Source organism: Delphinus delphis, chromosome 16 (genome assembly GCF_949987515.2).
Source record: "Delphinus delphis chromosome 16, mDelDel1.2, whole genome shotgun sequence".
Taxonomy (NCBI): Eukaryota; Metazoa; Chordata; class Mammalia; order Artiodactyla; family Delphinidae; genus Delphinus; species Delphinus delphis.
Window position 1 is genome coordinate 68,902,606 of NC_082698.1, and position 22,871 is coordinate 68,925,476.

The 22,871-nt window shown below is 35.4% G+C and overlaps 1 protein-coding gene across 4 annotated transcripts in view; it reads left to right on the plus strand.

Annotated features, from left to right (window-relative positions):
- JMJD1C (jumonji domain containing 1C) overlaps window positions 1–22,871 on the plus strand; it is a 308,870-nt gene that overhangs the window by 240,217 nt on the left and 45,782 nt on the right. For all 4 annotated transcript variants that reach the window (XM_060034933.1, XM_060034930.2, XM_060034931.2 and 1 more), the window contains one exon: window positions 22,681–22,786. In XM_060034933.1, the coding sequence (XP_059890916.1) occupies window positions 22,780–22,786 (7 nt within the window). In that variant the 5' untranslated portion in view covers window positions 22,681–22,779. The remainder of the gene's footprint in view (window positions 1–22,680; window positions 22,787–22,871) is intronic.

A 22,871-nucleotide genomic window follows, 5' to 3' on the forward strand; every position in this document is an offset into this window, starting at 1 on the left:
TTTCTTTGAAGTAAAGGGGGAAGGGAAAAAGAGAGGAAGTAGGAGGGAGCTCTTCAGATTCTATGTCTCTCAGCTGGCTGGGAAGGAGGAGGAAAAAACAAATTATTTGTTCTTAAAGATGCTTTTTATAGTTTTCGTTTTTTTTTTAATTACTATGATTTCTGTGGTATGGTTGCTTTACTTTGGAGGATGAGTACAGAAGTTTTAAAAAACTTTTCACTAAAATTTGAAGTTTTGATCAAGTTCATGTAAAAAAGTTTGATAATGAAATATGAACATTGAACTTTTAGCATGATTTTGAAATCATCTTGTCCTGGATTTTGGCTTCTGGCCATGCACACACCTGCAGTTTCAGGTTGGTTGCCTCATAGAAGATGTAGAAGAGATTATTTCTTACCTGAAAATCGTACATGACTCATATCAATTAATCTGGGTTGGTCTGGCTTGTTAGTCCACTGTTTTCTAGGGATCACAATCCTTTTTGCTTTTAAATGTAATAAAGGAATAATACAAAGGGCACTAGTTGAAAACCATTAAAGGTTTGAAGCAGAATGTGCTGGCTTAAAATTATACCCAATGTCTATCTTATTGTATATTAAAATTCACTGTATTGGGTTGGCCAAAAAGTTTGGGTTTTTCTGTTTTCTTACGGAAAACCCACACGAACTTTTTGGCCAACACAATAGTAAAGAGGTATTTTCCCTACAATAAGGTAGAATCATCCTAGACCTGAAGGAATGAACCTATTTGAAGTTCTTGGTCATTATAATGTGCTAAAAGTTCAGAGATAAGACTACTAATACTTCAGTTTCTATCATTGCAAAATACAGACATTGAACTACTTTACTAAGTCCTTGATATAGTACTATTGTGCTGTGAATTGCTGGTTGAAGGGAATGCGTGGAGCAAACCTGAGTATTTTCTTAGTTCCTAGACTAAAGATTGATTAAGGACTTTAACAGAGAAGAGTCTTATATTATTTAATGCAAGTGTCTGAACTGTGTTGGGTCTGTTTATCATTGCTATATGCTCCTTCAGTGAGAAAGTTGTTTTTTCAGTTGGAGTCTATTTTGAACCACATTCCATCATTGATTACATAAATTTATTGTCTGCAGTTTGAGAATATCCCTAAGTTAGTTGTTGCTCAACACATCTGGTTTACTAAAAATAGTTTAAGGAGTGGAGTGTAGCAGAGACATATATGTTTTTCCTTCTAAATTTTTGTTATTTGGAATTGCTTCACTACCAGGATGAGGTGAGTTTGAGTGAGGTGAAATTTAGCCTTCAGTCAGCCTAGATGAACAATCAACTAGTTGTTTGGTTGTTACCTGCTCAATGTTATATTTTGTTGAGTGAAGTATTTGACATAAGTGAGCCACTGAAAAGTTTGAAAATCTTGTTGGTAATAATTTGGCTTATAAGCAGATTTATTCCCCAGAGAACTATGTCGATATTGCTAATAGTTTAGAGAGGAAGTAAACAGAACTTCATTGTTAGTATTGCTGTGGTGGGTAGAGAAAAGACAACTTTTTTGCCCTTTTCTTTACTCTCGTTTCAATTTGTAGTATAGATATATCACTTTAGAGCATTTTTAAACTAACATTCCTGTAGAGGAAATGAGAATTTGACCTGGTACAGGATTTATGTAGTTAGGTAAATGTTTCTGTCCCAGAATTACTCTCAGATTTGTTCTTTCTGGTGTCAAATTACTGCTCCCTCATTAATTTTACTAAAAGAAAAAAATAAATTGACTTTCAGAAACTGCCTAGAAAACTGTTGTTTTATTTTTATGATAGAAATTGGTGGGGTTTTGTTTGTTGTTTTGTAATGATAACTGAACTTGGTATTGAGAGATAGGTACTTATAAGAAATAACGGAAGTACACCTCCTATTAGGATATGGGAGTGGAGTGTGCTCACACCCCACCCTCGAGAATGAGAGCTTCTGCTCCTGAGTTGAGGTGGGGAGAGATGGGCTCAGAACAGAAGCTCCACTTACTGTTAACTCACTTGATTTTTTTTTTTTTTTCCCCAGAAAGGAGTGTTTAAATGGCAGTTTTATGCTCAGACTCTACTTCCCTTTGACTTACCCTTGAAATTTTTAAATGTCTGGTGTTAGAAACATCCCAACTGACTTCATTCATTTAGCAGTTATTTAAATTATGTGGTTTCCCTATTCATAGCATCCTGCTTAGGTGCTTGATGGTTTTAAAAACTTGATAAAGGGACTTCCTCGGTGGTCCAGTGGTTAAGACTCTGCTTCGACTGCAGCGGGCACAGGCTCAATCCCTGGTCAGGGAACTAAGATCCTGCATGGGAACTAAGAGTCCCACAGGCCGCACTGTGTGGCCAAAAAAATAAATTAAAAAAATAAAAGTATAAGTCATAGTCCTTATTAGTTTCCAAAGAGTTTATAATCCGTGATAACAACTTAGATTTTTAAAAATGTCCTTGAAATAAGTTTGATTTAAGGAGCCAAAAATGCATAGTAAAGACTTAAGGAATACAAAAGAAAGAAGCCAGCAGAGATTGAAATGGTATAAAGAAGTATCATGAAGAGGGTAAAACTTGAATGGGATTCTTCTGAATGGAGATGGAAGTGAAAGATAGGGAGAGTGAGGCAGACATTTAGCAGAAAGGATTGCGTGATCAATGATGAGGTAGATTTAGGGGTCAGTAGAATATCAGTCTAGCTAGAGAAGAGAGTTTGGTTTTGAATATAGACATCATACCAGAGAAGTAAGTATTGTGGGGTCAGATAAAAGAGGAAAAGGATTGCTAAGTACGGTTACTAAGTGACTTTTATCTTGTAGGCCCTATGAATTGTTGGAAGCTTTGAAGCAAGAGAATAACAAAAACAAAATTTTCTACATAACAGTGACATCTGGTTATTGTACTATATCAGAAGGAGCTAATTGATGGCATCTTTTGTCTTAGATAATCAGCCTAGCTATGAATTTTGAAGTCAATTCATGCAGATACGGTTTCAAATCCTAGCTTTGCCGTTTGCTAGCTATGTGACATTGGGAAAGTCTAAAGCATGCTCAATAATTGGTTTCCTCATCTATAAGATTAATATACTATCCATCTCAGAGTTAGAAAGATTAAGTGAATGACACATTTAAAATGAGCTTATTACTACATAGAAACTGCTCAATAGAAGGTCACTGCTATTTAGACATGCTCTAAATCTCCCTTTTTATAGATGGAGTCTTAAATCTTTGTGGTAGATATTTGAAACTCCTTTCTCTTCTTACCATATGCAGCCATTGGACATTTCTCTGCCACCATCTGCGCCTCTTTTAACAATCTGTTTTATTTGTCTTCTCTGGAACTCTCACCATTCCTTCTGCAGCTGGTGCTAGATAAACTTTTTCGGTGTTGGTACAAGCCATGGTCACTGTGTAACAGAACATGTCTTTGTAGTAGTATTTCTTCTTCCCTCTCCCCCTTTTTAAAAAGTATATTTAGATAAGATTCCTCAGTGACTTCTTAAACTCCTGTTTTAAGAAAATGATATTAGAAAAGATGCAGAACCCTATTGTGGGATTACTCTCCACAACACATCCTTACCTTTTTTCCCCGTGGGGAAAGGCATAAGCTCTACTTGCTGTGATAGTTATTTTTATCTCAAGAAGTATAAGTGATATGCAGCAAATTACAGAATTGTTTTTCTTTGTTTGGCTCTGGAGGGAGGCCATGAGGATGTAGTACTACAGTTTGTAAGTCCTCTTAGCATTGAATAAGAGTTGGTCTAAATGACCTTTGAAGTTCCTTTCCAACATTTAAAGCCATAATTCTGTGAACTTGCTCAGTGTGGGAAAACAAATATTTCTGATGAACATTAACCTGATCAAGTTAGTCCCTGGCTAATGATATTAGGGATATCTTTTATCAGGGATAAAAGACATTCAACCTAAATCTAGGTTTATCTGAAAAGAGAGAACTATTAAGCCAGGCAGTGCCAGATGCAAATCGAAATTATGCAAAACTGGAATAACAGGATTGTTTGGATTAATAGTACCTACTGAGAGCTTTCTTTCTATTCTGTATTTTTCTGTATCTGTTTCTGAATTATATTTTGACAGAGTTGAGCACGTTCTCAGTTAGTCCATGAGTTTTTGTGTGCATTTCACTTTGCCTTCATATTAGCATTTGATTGAAATTAGAGGTGCCTTGTTGCCATAATGTCAGTAAAAATGAGAACTGTGAGATTGTAGGATATACACTGTGCCAAGAGTATAAAAAATACAGGATCATAGCCATAGCTGTGAACTGATTGCTGGTGGAATATTGGCTTGGTAGGATCAGCATCTGTGGGCAGGCATTGGCCTGGGGGGTGGTCTAGGAGATGAGGCCAGAGCAGGAAGCTGCTATTGTGTAGTGCTTGGCTTTATTCCATTTCTAGTCAAAAGTGACAGCTTGCAGTAGTGGAGCCAAGCTGAAGCCTAGAAAGTAGAATGGACTACAAGAAAAGCAGAACCAGAAGCTAAAACAGAATCATTGTTACTTCCTTATTTAAGTAGGCTTTTTAAAAATTTTAAATTGGTACATCATGTTTTAATATTCAGTAATTTTGCTCTGCATCTTGTTTAAATACTGTTATCTCCCCCCTGCCTGCATGATTCTTTATTGCCATAATTTCAAAAAAAGTTGTGAAACGTGCTTAAGGTCCTACAAATCGGGTATGCCGATGTGTATTGTCTGCTGCTATTAAAAAGGGAGTTCTTCATTTGTAAAAATTGGTTGCAAAACTTGGTGTGTTGAAAATATATTCATGAAGTTCAGGAACATGTTATTTTGACTGAAATTTGGCTCACGTATGAGCTGTTCTGCAATATTCAGATTAAAAACATTTATAAGTCACAGTCTGCGATAGTTCTCTCCTGGTCACAAATCTGCTATGATCATATGCTGAAAAATCTGCCAGTCCCTTTTTAATTTTTTGTGGCTGCTGTTATGAATTTAAAGTATGTGAAATTATGCTTGTAGACATCAGATTCCAAAGATTCTAAGCCATCACTTAGTTATCATTGAGAAAGATTTCTGCCAATTTCTTTCTGCCAATCAAAATAGGTTGATACTATTTACTTATTCCTTTTGCCCAACCGGGAATTCTTACTAAAGCACAGCCCTTTTATTTAAAAATCCCAAAGTCAAAATTTTATTTCTCAGTGTGCTGTTAATATTTTACATTTATAAGGTTCAACATTTTCCAAAATATTTCCAAGTGCATTATTTTAGTTAATTCTTATGTTTACTTTATGAGGAAAACAGATTATATTATTATCTTAATTACATATAATGCTTTCAGGGTACATATATGAATTTATTTAATTCACACAAGTCTTTGAGAAGTCTAACTTACAATGGCTAGGTGGCAGAAATGGAAACCCATTTAAACTAGATTTAATTTTTAAAAGGGGGTGGTGGGCCTGTTAAAAAGATACAACAGGAAATGTCATGAACATCCACTGCAGAAAAGTACAGCTGAACCTTACTTGGAATGGAGTTAGGAACTAGAAGGTCAGGAACTCAAGTTACATATTTCTTCTCACCCCCTTCCTCAGTCTTCTTTCTGCAGACAGGTTTTTCTGCTTAATCATAGGTTTTGCTTCTCATAATACTAGTTTCCACGTGACTTTTGTGTGTCAGTGTCAATTCGCCCACCAGCTCTCCCTCCTTCGCAGGACCTTTTAAGTCTAATATTTGTGTTAATTGGTAAACTAGGGGTGGGAGTGTAGGAGGATGAGAGGCTGAAAAGAGAAGAAGGAAGAAATATGAGGAAGGGAGAGAATATGTGATAGCAATTTTTACAGGCAAAGAAAGCGAGGTTTAGGGAAGTTGTGATTTGGCATCTAGGTTCACACAGCTAGTGGTAGCCTAAACAGAACTTGAACCAAAAACTTTAGATTCCAAGATGTTTTTTCTACTATGCCACCCTGCCTTTGTGCGCTATCAAACAGGAAACATCTCTTATTTGCACATCATTCTTTTGTTTGGCACTTCGTTATTTTTCTTAGGGTTGACATCTTTTCTAAATATAAGATTAAATTTTTCCTTAATTTTATTGCCTGCACAATCTCCCTAGACTTTTCAAATACTGGCATCAAGCTGTACCCCAAATCTGTGCATCATTTTCAGACTCACTTGTTCCCTAGGCAAGAATCCAAACAGATTAAGATGTTTTGCTCTCTCCCACTTTTCTCAGCTGCCTAGTTTTCTCTGTTTTGCTCAAAGATTTGTTCAAAGTTAAAATTGAAAAGCAATACTTTAAAACAAAGCCCTTTTAGCCTCTTGTTAAAAGGACTGTCTCTAAAATCCAAGTCTTTCTGGGCTTCAGACTAAAGGCAAAACAGCACTAGCCCTTAGTCAATAAAATAACGTTTGGGGGCTCTTTATTCATATGTTTGAGGGCCTGCTGTGTTGTATTCAAGCATACAAATACACTAGTCAGAGAGTTTATAATCTAATGGTGGAAGCACATGGAAAAATACAAATGTAAATGTAGGCAAAAGATAGTACGTAGCGGACACCAGAGAGGTATAAGGAATCTTCCCTGGTTGTGGGAGAAGTAGAGGATGCCCCTGTCCTTAGAATAGGTGACCCCCTAAATTGTCTCAGGATGAATATAAATTAGCTAAGCCACTAAGACAGCAGGGCTGGTTAAGTGCATGAGATGCAGTGAATAAGCAGAATGGGTGTTGGATGGTCCACTTACATAAACTCTAACCCACCTACCTTTCCTGTGAAGATGGAATGGTGACTAGTCAGAGACATTTTAACAGTTTTTTAGTTGAGTCAACCATGTGATTGACTTCAACCCTCACTGTCCATTTGGAGTAGAGGAATAAGGGGCATTTGTTTAAAAGAAGGTAACAGTAAAACCATTTTAACCATTTAAGTGTACAATTCAGCGGCATTAAGTACATTCACAGTGTTGTACAGCCATCACCACTGTCCATTTTCAGAACTTTTTCATCATCCCAAATAGAAACTCTTCATTCATTAAACAATAACTCCCCATTTCCCAGTACCCTATTCTTCCCAGCCCCTGGTAACTTCTCTGTTCTTGGTCTATACTTTGTTTGCCTATTCTAAATACCTAATATAAATGGTATCCTACAATATTTGTCCTTTTTGTGACTGACTTATTTCACTTAATAGTATGTCTTTAAGATTCACCTGTGTAGCATGTGTCAGCAGTTCATTCCTTTTTATGGCTGAATAATATTCCATTGTATGTATTTGTCGCATTTTGTTTATCCATTCATATGTTGATGGACATTTGGGTTGTTTCCACCTCTTAACTGTTGTGAATAATGCTGTTGTGAATAATGGTGTACAAATATTTGAGTCCTACCTTTCACTTCTTACGGGAGTATACCTAAGAATGGGATTGCTAGAGCATATGGAAATTTATGTTTTACTTTTTAAGGAACAGCCAAACAGTTTTCCACAGGCTCTGCACCATTTTACATTCCCACCAACAGGGTTCCAGTTTCTCTATATCTGTGAGCACACTTGTTATTTTTCATTTCCTTAATAGTAGCTATTCATTGCCTATGCTTTTAGTATCATATCTGAGAAATTATTACCAACTCCAACATCATGAAAAATGTCCCGAGAGTTTTGTAGTTTTAGTTCTTACGTTTAAGTCATTGACCCGTTTTAAATTAATGTTTTAGATAGTATAAGGTAAAAATCCAATTTAATTCTTCTGTTTGTGGATATCCAAGTTTCCAAGCCCCATTTGTCCTTTCCACATTGAATAGTCTTGTCACCCTTGTTGGAAATCAGTTGACCATTTACTCTAAAATTTATTTCTGGGCTGTATTTTATTCCTTTATTGTATATGTCTATTTTGATTACTTGAGGTATCTGTCTTTTCCACTTTTCTACAACTGCATAATTTGTCCAAATGATGGTTAACCCTAAAGATAAATACTTTAAAATATACTGTTCTGCTTAACTGTTGACATTTTCTGAAGCACTTGTCAGTGTTTGGAGTATAATTCCTGTCATTAAATTATTAGGCGTAGACCTGCCTTTTAGAGAAGCTATGTTTTTAAGATGCAAGGGAAAAAGTTCAGTGATTGTTGAAATGTAATATACAGTCATTCATTTACTGATTTGTGCCAGTTACTTTGCTAGCTACTGGGAATTTAAAGACAGATAAAATACTTGGTTCTGTTTCATGCCAGGGGGAGAGATTTAAATATAATTATGGCAATGTGCTAAAAGTTCTAAAGTAGAGGTATGTTTATAGTGTTCTGTACTGTGGAATCAACTGATGTAGTAATACCAGCGATTTGCCTGTTTCTCTTTTTTTGGTTTTACTTTTTCTTAGAAGGCAAGGGTTTAGAAGATGGGAAAGAGATAAGGAAAGCTAATAATGTTTCACAATAGGGTACCGTGTTAGGATTCTCCAGGGAAACAAAACCATAGGGTATGTGTGTGTATACAAGTATGTGTGTAGAGAGAAAGGGGATGGGGGAGGAGTTTTAAGGAATTGACTCATGCACTTGTGGGGGCTAGGGATTCTGAAATACACAGGTCACACCCACAGTGGAAATTCTGGCAGGAGTTGATGTTGACTCTGAAGGCAAAATGCTTTCCTCTTTGGAGGACCTCATTCTTTTTTCTTAAGGCCTTCACCTGATAGAATGAAGCCCATGCACACTGTAGAGGGTAATCTCCTTTACTCATAGTCTTCTTCTGATTGAAAAACACCTTCACAGCAACATCTAGACTGACGTTTGACCAAACAACTGGGTACCATAGTCTACCCAAATTGATAAGTAAAATTAACGGTCACAGGTACTATTTGGTTCTTTGTTTTATAGTGAATTGTAGGATGGTGGGCATTCCAGGTTTTCCAACAGTTAAATGCCTTTAGCACCGCTTCCTAGTTATTATGTTAATGGGAAAAAACATCTCCACACAGTTCCAGTGCCCTCCGCCACTTTATTTAGAGCTATTGGAATATAAATTAAGACACCTAGAAAAGTGGAAGCCTTCAAAGCAGTCTTGTCAACTTAGAAGTGGTCAGCAAGCAGTGGCCTGCCAGATTCTCTGAGCACCCTAAAGGTGAAGAGGCATCATTCCTTTCTCAGTGTTACAAAGCTCTGCCTCCTCTTGAGTCTTGATACTGTGAGGTTTTTGTCCTGGCTAATCATAATCCTCTACCAGTTCAGTCTCATTCCAGACCAAATTCTTATATCACTCACATTCTTGGAGATCTTTAGACCTAGTTATTTGATAAAGGTTATTAATTTTAAATGGTTAATATCTTTCCATCGTATTTGTACTTATATAGGGATACCTATATATTGCAAATCTATAAGTATGTAAAATAATAAGGCATTTAAAAATTATATTTATTCAGTGCTTCTCTAGATGTTCTTTGCCTGGAAGTCAGGTACTCTACATAGAAATGACATGTTATTGTTTCCCGTTAATAACCCTTCTCCCCTCTGCCATTTATAGAGTAGCCATTTGGGGAAATAGAAAATTCTGTATAACGTGGATGAGTAAGGCCTGGATATATAAGGCCTCCTCATGTAGAGTCTTCAAGCTTAAAGGCCTTTAAGACATTATACAGTCTTACAAAAATGCAGTATCTGAAGGACCTCAGAGGGATGAGGTTTTATGTTGTTTCTCCCACATTCACTCCTATTTTCAAGGAATTAAGTTCCATCATATATTAACAATTCATTCCAATGCTTAACAAAGCCCATTGTTGAGAAATTTTCTTAAAGTTTATTGCATTTATGTTATATCAGTTAGGCACACTTGTATCGGTTGGAAGAGTCTAACTGGCATGTTGTTAATGTTGCAAAGGATTGTGATGCCCTATTCTGGCCAAGGGTGTGTAGTTAATTAATGATGTTCCCTACCAGCACTGTAAAGGAGCAGGCTGAACTACTAATTAGTTTTTATTGATCTTGATCACTACAAGGTATCTCTTTCCCATTCTGTCTTGTTCCACATTATAGGTATAAGTACAGCTTTGTACTTAAATTTTTTATGAGTTCAGTTTGAATGATGGCACAGCTTGGTAGCTCTGCCTTTGGCCCCAAACTCCAAGGACTTAACAGTGTCTGATTAGTGCAAATATTATTAAAATCAAAAATAGTTTACAAATTAATCAAATGAAAAAATATAGAGAGAAGAATGAAAATCAGCACACAACAGTTTAAAGAATAAGTTGCCAAATTTACTGAGATTCTGTTTTAAGATATCTAGTCATATACATAAGTACACATATATAAAATTTATATTCTTAGGGAATTTTGGCTCTTTGAAGGGAGGCAAAAGTTTACATCTATTAAAATATCAGAATTTGGTAGTAGAATAGGCCAACTTGGACTCAGATCCCAACTCTGCTGCTTACTGTCTGAAATATTAAGCAAGACGTATAAGCACTTAACAATTTTTTATTTTTTCATCTTTAAAGTTAGCTATGTGATGCCTGTTTCATGATAGTGTTGCCATTGTCTATGAGATAATGTGTAGGAAAAAACTTTGTACCCTATAAAATTTTTGTGATAAATAGAATAAATATGATAGGAGTTCAGAAAATAAGTAGGTCTGTTTGGGTAAATCTCAGTTCATGATACGTGTAGCTTCATGAAGCCTATTCAAAGTGATTGTTTTTTAAACCTTCAGCACAAAATAGATGTCATTCACAGACCTTACCACCTCACCAGTGGTCACATAATTGGTGAATTTCCTACATTCTGCTACTTTTCTCTTCATTTTATTTCCAGCCAAGATATCTCTCCTGTGATACATTATTTCAGTCATTCTTAACCACCACCTTAACTCTCTTATGATTTTGTCTTACTGTCACATCTACCTTTTAATTTCTTATCTTGGAATAGTCCTATTTATTTTCTCCACTTTTACCCCATGAAAATGTGCTGCCCATTATTGGTGGCCACTAGTCATATGTGGCTATTTAAATTTAAATTAAGCAAAAGTAAATTAATTAATTAATTTATTTATTTATTTATTCCTCTCCCTCTCTCCCCCCTCCCCCTCTCTCCCCCTCCCCCTCTCTCCCCCCTCTCTCCCCCTCTCTCCCCCCTCCCCCTCTCCCCCCTCCCCTCCCCTTCCTCCCCAACACCCGCCCCCCCCAGTAGTCCCTGCATTGGGAGCGTGGGGTCTTCGCCATTAGACTGGCAGGGTAGTCCCAAGCAAAAGTAAATTTAAAAATTCAGTTCCGCTCCCACAAAACTAATGTTAGTGTTGTTAAGATCACTAATAATCTCTTAAATATCAAACATATTATTCCAGTCCCCATTCTTATCCTACTGGACCGTTGCATTTAACACTGAGGATCACTGTCTTGGATATTCTTTTATTCTTAACTGCTTCTGTGACATCTCTTTTCAGGTTTCCCTGAAAAGATTTCTGCAGATTTAATGGTGGGTGGTTTTCCACAGTCTTCCTTTTTGATGTCTTCTCTTTTCACTACTCATCCTAAGCAGTGTCATATTTCCAGTTGCTTTCACTATCATTTAAAAACCCTGTCTTCTGAATCTGTAACTCTAGTCCAGACTTCCTTGCTACACTGTCATTCATTTAACATCTTTATTTAGCATCTTCTATATGCCTGGCATTGTTTAGACAAAAATTCGTGTCCCCTTGGAGCTTAAATTCTAGAAGAGGCACAGTAGATAATAAATATAGTAATAATTAAGTGGTACAGTATGATAGATGGTTTAATTACTGCTAGGCCAAAAGGAAAAGTAAAGCAGAGTAAGAGCAATTAGGCATGGAGAAGGGAGAGGCAGGCTAGAGTATTGTGGTCCCTGTGGATGTCATTGAGAAGGTGAAACCCATATTTTCTACTGCCGACTGTGTTAACTCAAACCTTGTCTTTCTTCCTAATCATTCTGTATCCTGGCTAATGGTGTAACTGTATCTACCCCGTTTTGTTACTCAGATCAACAGCCGGGAGTGTTTTAGGTTCCTCTCTTGCCCTTGTTGACCTCCAAAAATAGCTTAACATTGCATATGTCCGTCCCCTCCTCCTCATCTCTGTTGTAAGGCTTCCATCCTCGTTTGGCTAGACTATTAGAGAGCTCTCCAAGTAGGGTCTCTCTGCTCACCCAGTCCCTTGTCCTCATTCAATCTATGTCATTGTACTTAGAGTTCTCCACACAGGCCATACTGTTTCATATATCTACGTCTATGTATGTCTGCACATGTATTTCACCCTGTCTTAAAAGCCCTTCTTTTCTGCTCTACCATAGCCTGGTAGGTGCCCTTGCATTTTTGAAGTTTCAACTCAAGAATCTAGGTACCCATCCATGCTTTCCTCAAGTCCCAACTCAGATATCCTTTTCTGTGATCCTTTCCTGATATACCTAACTAGATTATCTTTCCCCACCTTCTTTTTCTCACCACTGTATTATATGTAAAACTCTGTATAATCTGTATTGCAGTGATTTGTGTATTAGCCCCTGTTCCTACAGGCTACAAGATCCTCAAGGGCAGAAACTCTTATATGTATTTCCAGTCTCCTAGCATAGTAATTTTATACTTGGTATTCAAAAATCTTGTTGAATGAAATATATTTCTAATATGTTTAACTCAAAGGAGGAGCTCTTAGCCCCACTCTTAGAGACTGTTTCAAACATAATTCCAACAAATTATCTAATCTGGTTTCCTCTACCATAGCAAATGAAAGGTCAAAATCAGAATTTTAAAAAGTATGATGATGGTAGATTGGGAGCTTGATAGCACAAGAGGTTACAAAAGAAGCTAAAACGTAGTTACAACTCAAATTTTGTCTTTCTGGGACAGTTTGGTGTAGAGGCAATAATCCTTTATATCAGTCGATAATTATGACTATATCATAACATAGTAATCAATAATGATATCTGTGAGTATTGACAAAAAGCTACAATTGTGTTTAATATGTTATTTAATGAAAGAACTCTAGAAATATTTTCAGAATTAGTAGGATTTTGATAAATTTTCTTATTTCTGTAAGTTATTTTAAAAACTTGCTCTCTTTTGGATATAAACTGTAATAAGCATTTGGCATGTCTCAGTATATGTTCTCTTTTTTCTAATTAGATTTTCTAAGTAAGTTAAACTTACCCTTTTAGGAATAGCAAAGCAGTGATTGGAAATCTTGGTAAAGTACATTATGCATACTATCTTCCTTAACAGCCCTAGGTAATTAAGATGTTCTTGTATTTTGATACTTTTGAGTTGTAGTTTTAACTCCCTCCTTTTCTCTGAATAACTTAACACATTTGTCATGTATTTGCATTTGCTCTACACTCAATGAGAGGAACAGATACTTTACTTGGGGTCATATGATAAAAGACTAAGTCACTTGGAAGATCCAAGTCTGTCAAGTTACAGGATTTGTTGATTATTTCAACTTGGACTAGATTGTATTCATTCTTTCTGAGAAAAGAGAAGTATGGTATAATAGTTCTCAAGTTTATAGGTGTATCATTTCCATAGCAGTATACTGGAAATAGTGAAAATAGTGAAAATCAGCCCCAGAATGTGTATGGCATGGTATTAATTTTGAAGTTATATCTCTTGCATCTTATATTTTAAAAATAAATGTTCACTCTATGATCAGAATAGTCGTTGACTAGGGATTACTTTTAGTAGATTACTTTCCAAAAAATATTATGCAAGCATATAATTTTATTTCCTTCTTAGGTTGAGCTCCTTCTCTCCCTCTTCACAAGGTAGGGTGAGACTGCCATAGGTGGAGGGCTCATCAAGAGCAAGGAAGTTGCTTTTTTGTTGTTTTATTTTCTTAAACTTCGGCTGTTCTGAAAGAATATTTTCAGTTGCTCCTTTGGAAAACATTAACAGATCCCAGGCCTTCCTGAGTTTGTTCAGCTTGTAAGTTTGAGGAAACTGCAGTTAGTAAATTGTGGTTGGTAGATGCTGTAAGCAGGTGACTCAATAGGTTGAACTCATGATGACTCAACTGTGTAAAAACCATGCTTTTAAATAGCTTGAAAGAAAAATTGCCTTCCAGACTTTTGAACTGCCATGAAAAGTTCAAAACTATTATTAAAGATACCACGAAGAATATTAACATGTGGCTTTAGAAGGAAACACATTTCCCTTCAAGTGGTTTTAAAAGTTTTACTTAATTGTTGTTCTGATTTTTGTTCTGTGGTAATTCTGACAGGCAAGGACACTTAGCGAGTTGTAGTTTAAAATGCAGAAATATTACAAGTCTGCATAAAGTGTATTCAGGAGAATATTTTTAAAAGGTCAATTTCATTCAGTTGGGAGATTAGCAGAGAAACCCAAATGGTGGTTGTTTTTAATTAATATAGTAAAAGTAATCTAGTTAGCTTTTTCTTTAACCTTGGTATAACTGAAACAAATAAAAACAATGCAACATAAGTAGTCGCTTTCTTATGAATTGATGTAATAGGATGTTTATATTAATATAGTATATCCCATTCCAAAATCCCATCTGAGATCTGATAAGTTACTTATATCTGATAAATTATAGAGTTTTTGTTGTTTATGATATCCTTTCCAAATTTTGGAATACTATATTCCTGTGAACTGACTTTATCTTAGCAAACATCATTTTCCATATTTAACAATAAAATAATTTGGTTAATTGGGTTTCCTTTCACTTTCTGTGGTCATGTCACTAATATCGTAAGTAAAATATTGAAAACCCAGTAGAGAGTATTCAGATTTTTAATTCTGCCAGTGCATGGGTTGGAAAAAGGTTTTGTGGGAAGGGCTTTGACATTATGCAGACACTTGCTAATTTACCTTCCAGCCATGTGATTTGGGGTCAAATTACTTAATCTTTGAATGTTTCTTCATCTATAATATGGAGAGAATAATATCAGACTAGCAAAGGGTTTGTTAGGATTAGATGAGGTTAACATTTGTGAAGTGTTAACCTCTTCTGTCAATTAAAGTTTAAGTTTTTTTATTGTTTACACTGTCAAGTAAATATGCTTATTAAATGGATACTTTTTAAAGGCTGAAAATAGAATCGTTTCATTAATCATATGCAGTCAATTTAGGATATATTTAAGCTGTGTTGAAACAGGAGGATACCACTCATCTGAATTAACCAAAATCAACCAGGAATTATGAAATTATATATACGCAGGACTTACTTATCTATTGCTTTTAATTATGTACAAAATTGTAATATGTTTGTCTTTAAAAATTACATATGTGGAGAAGTTTTAAAATTAATCTTTTTTATTTCTATATCATTAGCTTCTTTCTGTGTCACTAAGTTTGTGCTTACATAATCATTTTACTAACTGTTGTAGTCTATTGTGTGAGTATATGATCAACTAAAAAACTTTTCTATTTTAAAACAGAGAGACCTTTCCTGTATATGCATTAATTTGTTTTGTTATTCATTTATTTGTTTAGATTAGTCAAAAGTTCAGTGTTGGGTAGAAGAGTATGTATTTTAAGATATTAAAACTGAAAAACCTAATGTACAATGGAAAAGATTTTGAGAAAAATAGCTTTGGAGTAGATTGTTCAAAGCTTATGCAAAATTTTAACGAGAGTACTACCACAAACAGTAATAATCCTATAAAAATAGTAGACTTTAAAAAGACATTTCTAATAAAGTTAGGCAAATATAGAAAGGGGGAGAGAAAGGGGGACATTTGCTTGATATTAAGAATATGTAAGGAAGGATTGAGATTGCTGGATTATGGAGTCAAAAGCAAAATAAAAGAAAATTGGGGCAGTCTAATCAATATGAACTTCTAAGTCAGCATGCAGTTACATTAAACAAAGAATTAAGTGGAATGGATGGCTATCATGTCTAGTGCTTTGTTCAGCTTTATTTATTTATTTATTTATTTTTTGCGGTACGCGGGCCTCTCACTGTTGTGGCCTCTCCCGTTGCGGAGCACAGGCTCCGGATGTGCAGGCTCAGCGGCCATGGCTCACGGGCCCAGCCGCTCCGCGGCATGTGGGATCTTCCCGGACCGGGGCACGAACCCGTGTCCCCTGCATCGGCAGGCAGACTCTCAACCACTGCGCCACCAGGGAAGCCCTCAGCTTTATTTTTATACTTAGTATTCAGCTGCTCATACTAGGTAGTGCAAAAATAAATAAATAAATGGTATATGAACCAACAGTACTACTGTGTTACACTGATATCATTCACCTATTTTCTACAAGTTCTTGTGAGCTAAAATGAGTTGCAGAAACATTCATTGTTTAAAAGAATAGGATGTGTAGTCAAACTGACTTTCAGAAAAGGTTTTTTCCTCTCCCATGAATGATGTCATAAATTTTTTAACTTTTCCAATCTGATTAACAGAAAAACTGGAATACATTTAAATTTGGTGGTTCTTGAAGAACGGTGAGACAGAGCTTTTGTTTTCCTCCAGAGTTTTAGTTTAGTGTGGATAAGTATAAAAGTGTCCAGTACTCTTGACTCTAAAATATTGATGTTTGGTTTATATACAGGGAATCAGATCCTAAATAAATTATAATAATTTAAAATTCTATCTAAAACTTAAAATTTTAGCAATAATGAGAAATCTGGAAATTTTTAGGTTTTATCATATAATGTGTTGTGAAGAATCAAGTCACCAAAATTGACAATACAAGTTTAGAATTATGTTAGGAACATTTAGAGACAACATAGCATTAATCTTATGTAATAGAGAATATCAGGTAAAATATTTGAAATATATTGATCATTTCTCCCAGTAATATTTGGAGACAATTTTGTGGCAGGATGTGGTTGTGCGTTTTCTTCCTCTTCAACCCTAATTGGTTTCTTTTTCAGAGTGTCACAAGGTCAGCCCTTGGAGGAAGTAGAGAAGCAAAGAAATTACTCTGTATTTGTCTCCCTGTTTGGATCCTCCCCTCCCCCCGGTTTTTGTTTGTTTGTTTTGTTTGTTTGCTTTTTAAATGAATATCTGTTTTCCTTAGGAGATAGTATAAATGAGATTATGTTAAATTACCTTATCATGGAGAAAACACTCAGTTTTCAGTCTTAACTTCAGATATAAGAACCATAGGATTAATGTTGGAACATTGTCTTTAGAAAATTTCTTCTTTTTTAATGCATGTTCCTATTTTTACCCTACTATGGAGTCCAGAGAAGTGGATAGTACCAACCTCTGTATATGAGTATAATTCTCATTGACCCAAAGGAGTAAATCTTATCTTTCAAAGTGGGTAATTTCTCTACACTAAAATCAAGTCATTATTATATTTGGAGAGCTAAACATGGTACAGGAATGTATCAGGGAAACTGATGAAAAGCCTTAAAAAATGAAAGCCTGTGAAAGCCTTAAAAAGTGATTTATCTTAAAATATTTTTTCTCTAATAATGAAAAGGATTTGGTAATTGGTGTATTTTCCTATGCTTATGAATATGCAGCCATTTATGGAAATAAAATTTGCAATTTGCCAATGAATTGCATCGCATTGAGTAGAAGTTTTTGATCTTGCTTTGTAATAGTATTTTATTTGTTCTTTCAAATCATGGGTAGGCAGTGACCACAGGCCAAATCAAACCAGCCTCCCATTTTTTATAAGGCCTTTTACATTTTTAAACAGTTGAAAAAAACTCAAAAGAAGAATAATGTCATGACACCTGAACAATCTGTGAAATTCAGATTTCAGATAATGCTGATAAACAAACTTTATTGGAACACAACCATGCCCATTCATTTATATATTTTCTATGGTATTGTTTGGCTGCTTTTGGCAACTACAGTAGCAGAGTTGAGCTGTTGTGAGAGAGATGTTATGACCTGCAAAGCCTAATGTTTTTACTCTTCGGCCTTTTAAAGGAACAGTTTGCCAACTCTTGCTTTAAATCTTGAAAATATATGGAAACCCTCAGTGGTAGTTGCATTTAATTGAACTGCAGATGGTTTAGACAACTGTGCTTTTTGAAGACCTCTGTGGTAACTCTCAGACTTAATAAGTTTCCTATCTTAGTAAAGCCTTATTAACAAAGTGGGTTCTTTAATAAGTTATACAAGAATTGGCATAATAGCAATTGGCGTCACTCTTGACCTATATGGACCTAACATTCATGTTTTTCACTGTTGGCTAGCAACCCCAGGGATTTAAAGGACAGGCAGTCGTTTGTAGTTTTGCTGAAGCATGAATTTAAATTATGACTGTGCCAGAGTGGTGTGGCAAAGCATGTTCAGTCACCCAACCTGACATTTCAAGATACAGATAGTTTCTTTTATGATAGCTCTTATAAAAATAAAATCAACTGTGATTTTTATAGGGGAATTTATGTGATATAATTGCATTTAAATGGTCACCACAGAGGTCAAGGGCTTTATTGCAGGAGGAAGAAAATTCTAAGACTTACTTAGTATCAGTTTGAAAGCAGGCATTAGGTCATTCTCCATCAGATATTGTCCAAAGGGAGAGAAACTGCTCCAGTTTTATATTTCTTGTATCCTAAAAGTCATCAGTTAAGACTTTAGAGCAAATCCCTTAAAATTATTAAGCCAGTCAACTCAGTCATCTTGATAGAAACTAACAACTAGTATATTATTACGTATTTCATGCCTCTGCTGGCTCTTCAGTCAGTATTTAAATCCGGAGGATGTGTAACAAAGAAAATATGTGTTGAAATAGTAAGGAGCACTTGATTATGGTAAGGCAGATTGTTCTTTATTATCTTAGAAAATGTGTTACATATACTTTGAGCACTGTAATAATATTGCTATTTATTAAACCTAGTCAGGAATATCTGAATATTTTAGTACTAAGATCTTATTTTTTATGTTATTGTACTTGTTACTGTTTCCCTTTGAACTGGGATGAAGTAGAGAATTGCTTGAAAATTAGGTTAGTACAGTAATCTTACTGTCACAGTACAGATTCCAACCTGATTTTAACTTTTATATTGATATTTTGAGGAATGATGCTTTTTGATTTCATCATATTCTTCTGTACATACGAGAAAAAGTCTGTATTTTGATCATCTCCGATGATCAGTTTTTAATTCAGGGTGGTGTTTAACCTAGAAACACAGCATTTGGGAATTTGTAGGTCATGACTAAGTCATGTTGCCAAAGTGATTTGTCTTCTCTTCTATGCTTTCTGATTATAAGATTGCATGAGTTTAACATCCTCTTTTCTGTTTGATGAGTGTTAGACTATTTTGATATGCGAAATTTCACACAGCCAATGTGAGATTGTAGAACGATAACTTCCATCTAATGTTAATGTCTTTTGACCCATTCTGACTTAAGATAATGTCACCTTTTACCTCTTCCATATAACGTAAAGAAATGTGTCAAATTTTGAAAGGCAGTGACAGTAAATAGTCTATTATTTATGCCTCTTCATTGTGCTTCAAGAGAAGCAGAGAATAGATGAAAAGAGACTGAGCTTTAGAGTCGCAGAACTAGATTCAAATGCTAGGTCTCTCCATCACATCCTGACTTTAACCATGGACCTCTCTGTGTATAGCATGTAAAAGGGGTATGATAATCTGAGCTTTACAAAAATTGATAGTACAGAAAGCACCCAATGTGATATGTCATAGTAAACGCACAATCATGTTAGCTAGTTTTCTTTATTATTCTTTACATTCAGGTTCCACTAATGTTCAATTAAAGCTAATCTTTGTCTTTGCGAAAGGAGAAAAAGCACAGCACACAAGTGAACAATAAATATAGTCCAGAACTTCACTTAAGGCATTGTTCAGCACGTTTCCATGTTTTCTATGTTTCTCGTACAACAGATCTTGCTGAACTGATTTTTTTCCCCATTAGTCATTTGCTGGAGGTTATAACTAGCAGTGTAATTAATAAATTGGATGGAGTTTATGGAGAAGAGAAGATTCACAGAGAGTGCTTATTCCTTCACTACATGGGTGATTTGGGGGGGGGGATTAATGAATACATATAATTTTAATTATACAATATGAAATTGGGGGGGATTATACTGCAGTTAATGAAAAGTACGGTGCAGGTAAATTGTTTTTAATCTCATACAAGCTCAAGGCATAGTTTGTTTGTTAGTTGCATTCTGTGAAAGATAGTAAGCATTCGTAACTAGTTTTTAATTAACAGATGCTCTTCTCTGTGAGTCTACCTTATAGCTTTGTATCTGATTTTTTACACTATCACGACATTATTCAGGTAAATAAATAGGGGAAAAAACCTCATTTGGCTACCTGCTAACAACTCTTACAGGATTTGATCGTTTAGCCTTTTGTGAGCCTCTTTAAAATGGGAACGATGACCACAACTCAACAGAAATACCTCTAACTTACAAAGCACTATGTGTAGAGGAAGGCTTCAGCAACAATATGATTATCATAATCAGGCATTGTATTGGGGTAATTTTCATGGGTTTTAATTAATTTCGTGTAATGCATGTCATTCAGTACCATGGTTAATTTAGAATTGAATGTGTTAAGACTAGTTTCTATAAAATTTAAAAAATCATGTTATAAAAATGTACTTTTTGATATGAAAAGAGATATTATTAACCCTGCTTTATAGAGAGGAAATTGATACGTAGAAATTTTAACTTACGTAAGGTTATTTCAGTGAGTAGACTGATATTATCAGCTTTTAATGGTATGCTTTTTTCCCCTAGAAATGAGTGGGTCATTGGTGAGAAGATACTTGTTGTCTAATGATCTTGGAAATGTAGCTCATTATTTTAACCTGTTGAATAAATCAAATAGAAATGTTGAGCAAATTTTACATCTCAGTAGCTTTAGTTATAAAATTTCAACACAGGGAACTGGTTTTATAAATCATACCTGTACTTGTCTACAACGTATTGGCAGTGCTGCTTTTACTCCTCCCCATGCCCACCCCGAATATAAAGGCTTGGGAGCAATACACTATAGTAAATTTGATATAAGTCAGCTTGTGACACCCCTGTGATTGTAGATTGTAGTTTTCTAGACAAGTACCCATCTTCTTCGAGCCAGTTAAATGTCTAGAATAAGAGTAAGAAGAACAACTGTGAGAAAGGTGGGTGTTGAGACTAGAGAAGACTCACGTTGTGGAAACATAAAACCAGAATTCAAATGTTTGAAGGACTGTCAGGTAAGAAAGTGATTAGGCTTCTGTTTGACTCCAAGGAGTTAAGCTTGGACCTGTGTATGGAAGTTAAAGTGAGAAAGATTTTAAAAGAACTTGGCATCTGTCAGAACTGTCTGGAAATGGTAATGGTTTTCCTTGGGAAATAGAAAGTTTCCTGTGTTTTGTCTGTCATGGACTAGACTGTCACCTGATGTGCATCAAGAGGGTTAGAGTCTGACCATGTATTTTCCGTTACTCAAATAATGAGATTAACTAAGTGTGCATTAAAGTGGAGTGGAGAAAAGGGATTGCTAGGAAGTTTCTTTACGAAAAGGAAGACAAAATGACAGATTTTAACTACTTTTAACTACTTTTTGTGTAATACTTTTCCACTCTAGTATTTCCTTCTACTATAAAGCAGCATTTCTTTGTATTTTCCAAAGAGAACATAGTTGATAAGTTTAAAGGCCTTTACTTCTGTTTGTTGGTGTTCACTAAGTATAAACAAAATATCAGAGTGTTTACTGCAATATTATTCCAAGAATACAGAGTAGTTCCTTAAAGCAGTGATAAGATGAGAAGGAAAGTGCTTTACTTGGATAAACTTTAGAAAAGAAGTATGACCTGCTTGGTTTAGGGATTCTTTGTACTCTTCAGCCACTTTCTGGCTTTTCTGTATTGCCAAATTATTTTTATTCACCAGATAAAATCCCCTTCATGTAGCTCCTTTCTGTTCACTGGTTTCCATGATCTGCTAGTCCACTTTTAAAAGGGCCGCCAAATTGACAGTGCTGCTTTGTTGTTCTTCCCAGCTCTACTCTAGGGCTCCTGCCGCTGATCTCAAATGCAGGAGCAGCAGAGGTGCTTTGAGAGAGAACAGAATGTCAGAGAGTCCAGCGGGGGACCAGCAGATTGTGGGAAACCATGTGACTGTGTGATTCACATCTCCAAGGAGAGAGAACCGGTTGTTTCTGTGTCTAGATCCACCCTGTTATGAGGATAATACCATCAATAATGTAATTTAAATTGCCTGGATGCTTTGACACTGGCTTGAAAAAATAAAACTTTTAGCAGTGAAGTTACTGGTCAGATGAGTTTGAGTAGAACTGAATTTGATGACATTTAAATCAAATCAATTTAAACCAAAGGACAGTGGATAATGACTTGTAGTTTAAAACTAATGTTTTAGGTATTATGGGGAGAGGGTAACTCATCTATGTATATATATATTGTCACTAAAATATTCAACTTGATTTGTTTGCTACCAACCTTAGATGACCTGAAGCTATTTGGTTTGTATATTGCTTCTAACAGTGAAACCCTTTAAAAGGTGATTTGTATAAGGCTTGCAGTAGGAAAACTTGTATAAGGCTTGCAGTTAGAAAACAAACAGTTCAAACAAAACGGTTTGAAATGAGTAAATTTCAAATTTTGTCTTAAGGCATTTTTGTCTTATCATGGATTAATTTCTTAGGCTCCGTTGTTATGTTACTGCTAATGAACTATAACTTATGAATTTGCGTTTTTGTATACATTTAGATCAAGGAATTTTCTTCAGTCCTTAGAACGTTCAGGAGGGAATGATGGTAACATTAATGTTAGGACAGTGTAACATGGACCTTTCTTTTAATCTATAATTCTAGGACGACATAGACAGCCTAAACCCAGTTCTCAGGGACAACCCGCAACTTCAGGAAGAAGTGAAAGTCTGGGTAAAGGAACAAAAGGTTCAGGAGATTTTTATGCAAGGTAACTGTTTTGAAGTTATGCATTAATATATGTATATTTTTTGGGAACTGGGCAATTTCTCATGTTTGGTTTTGGTTGTCAGTTA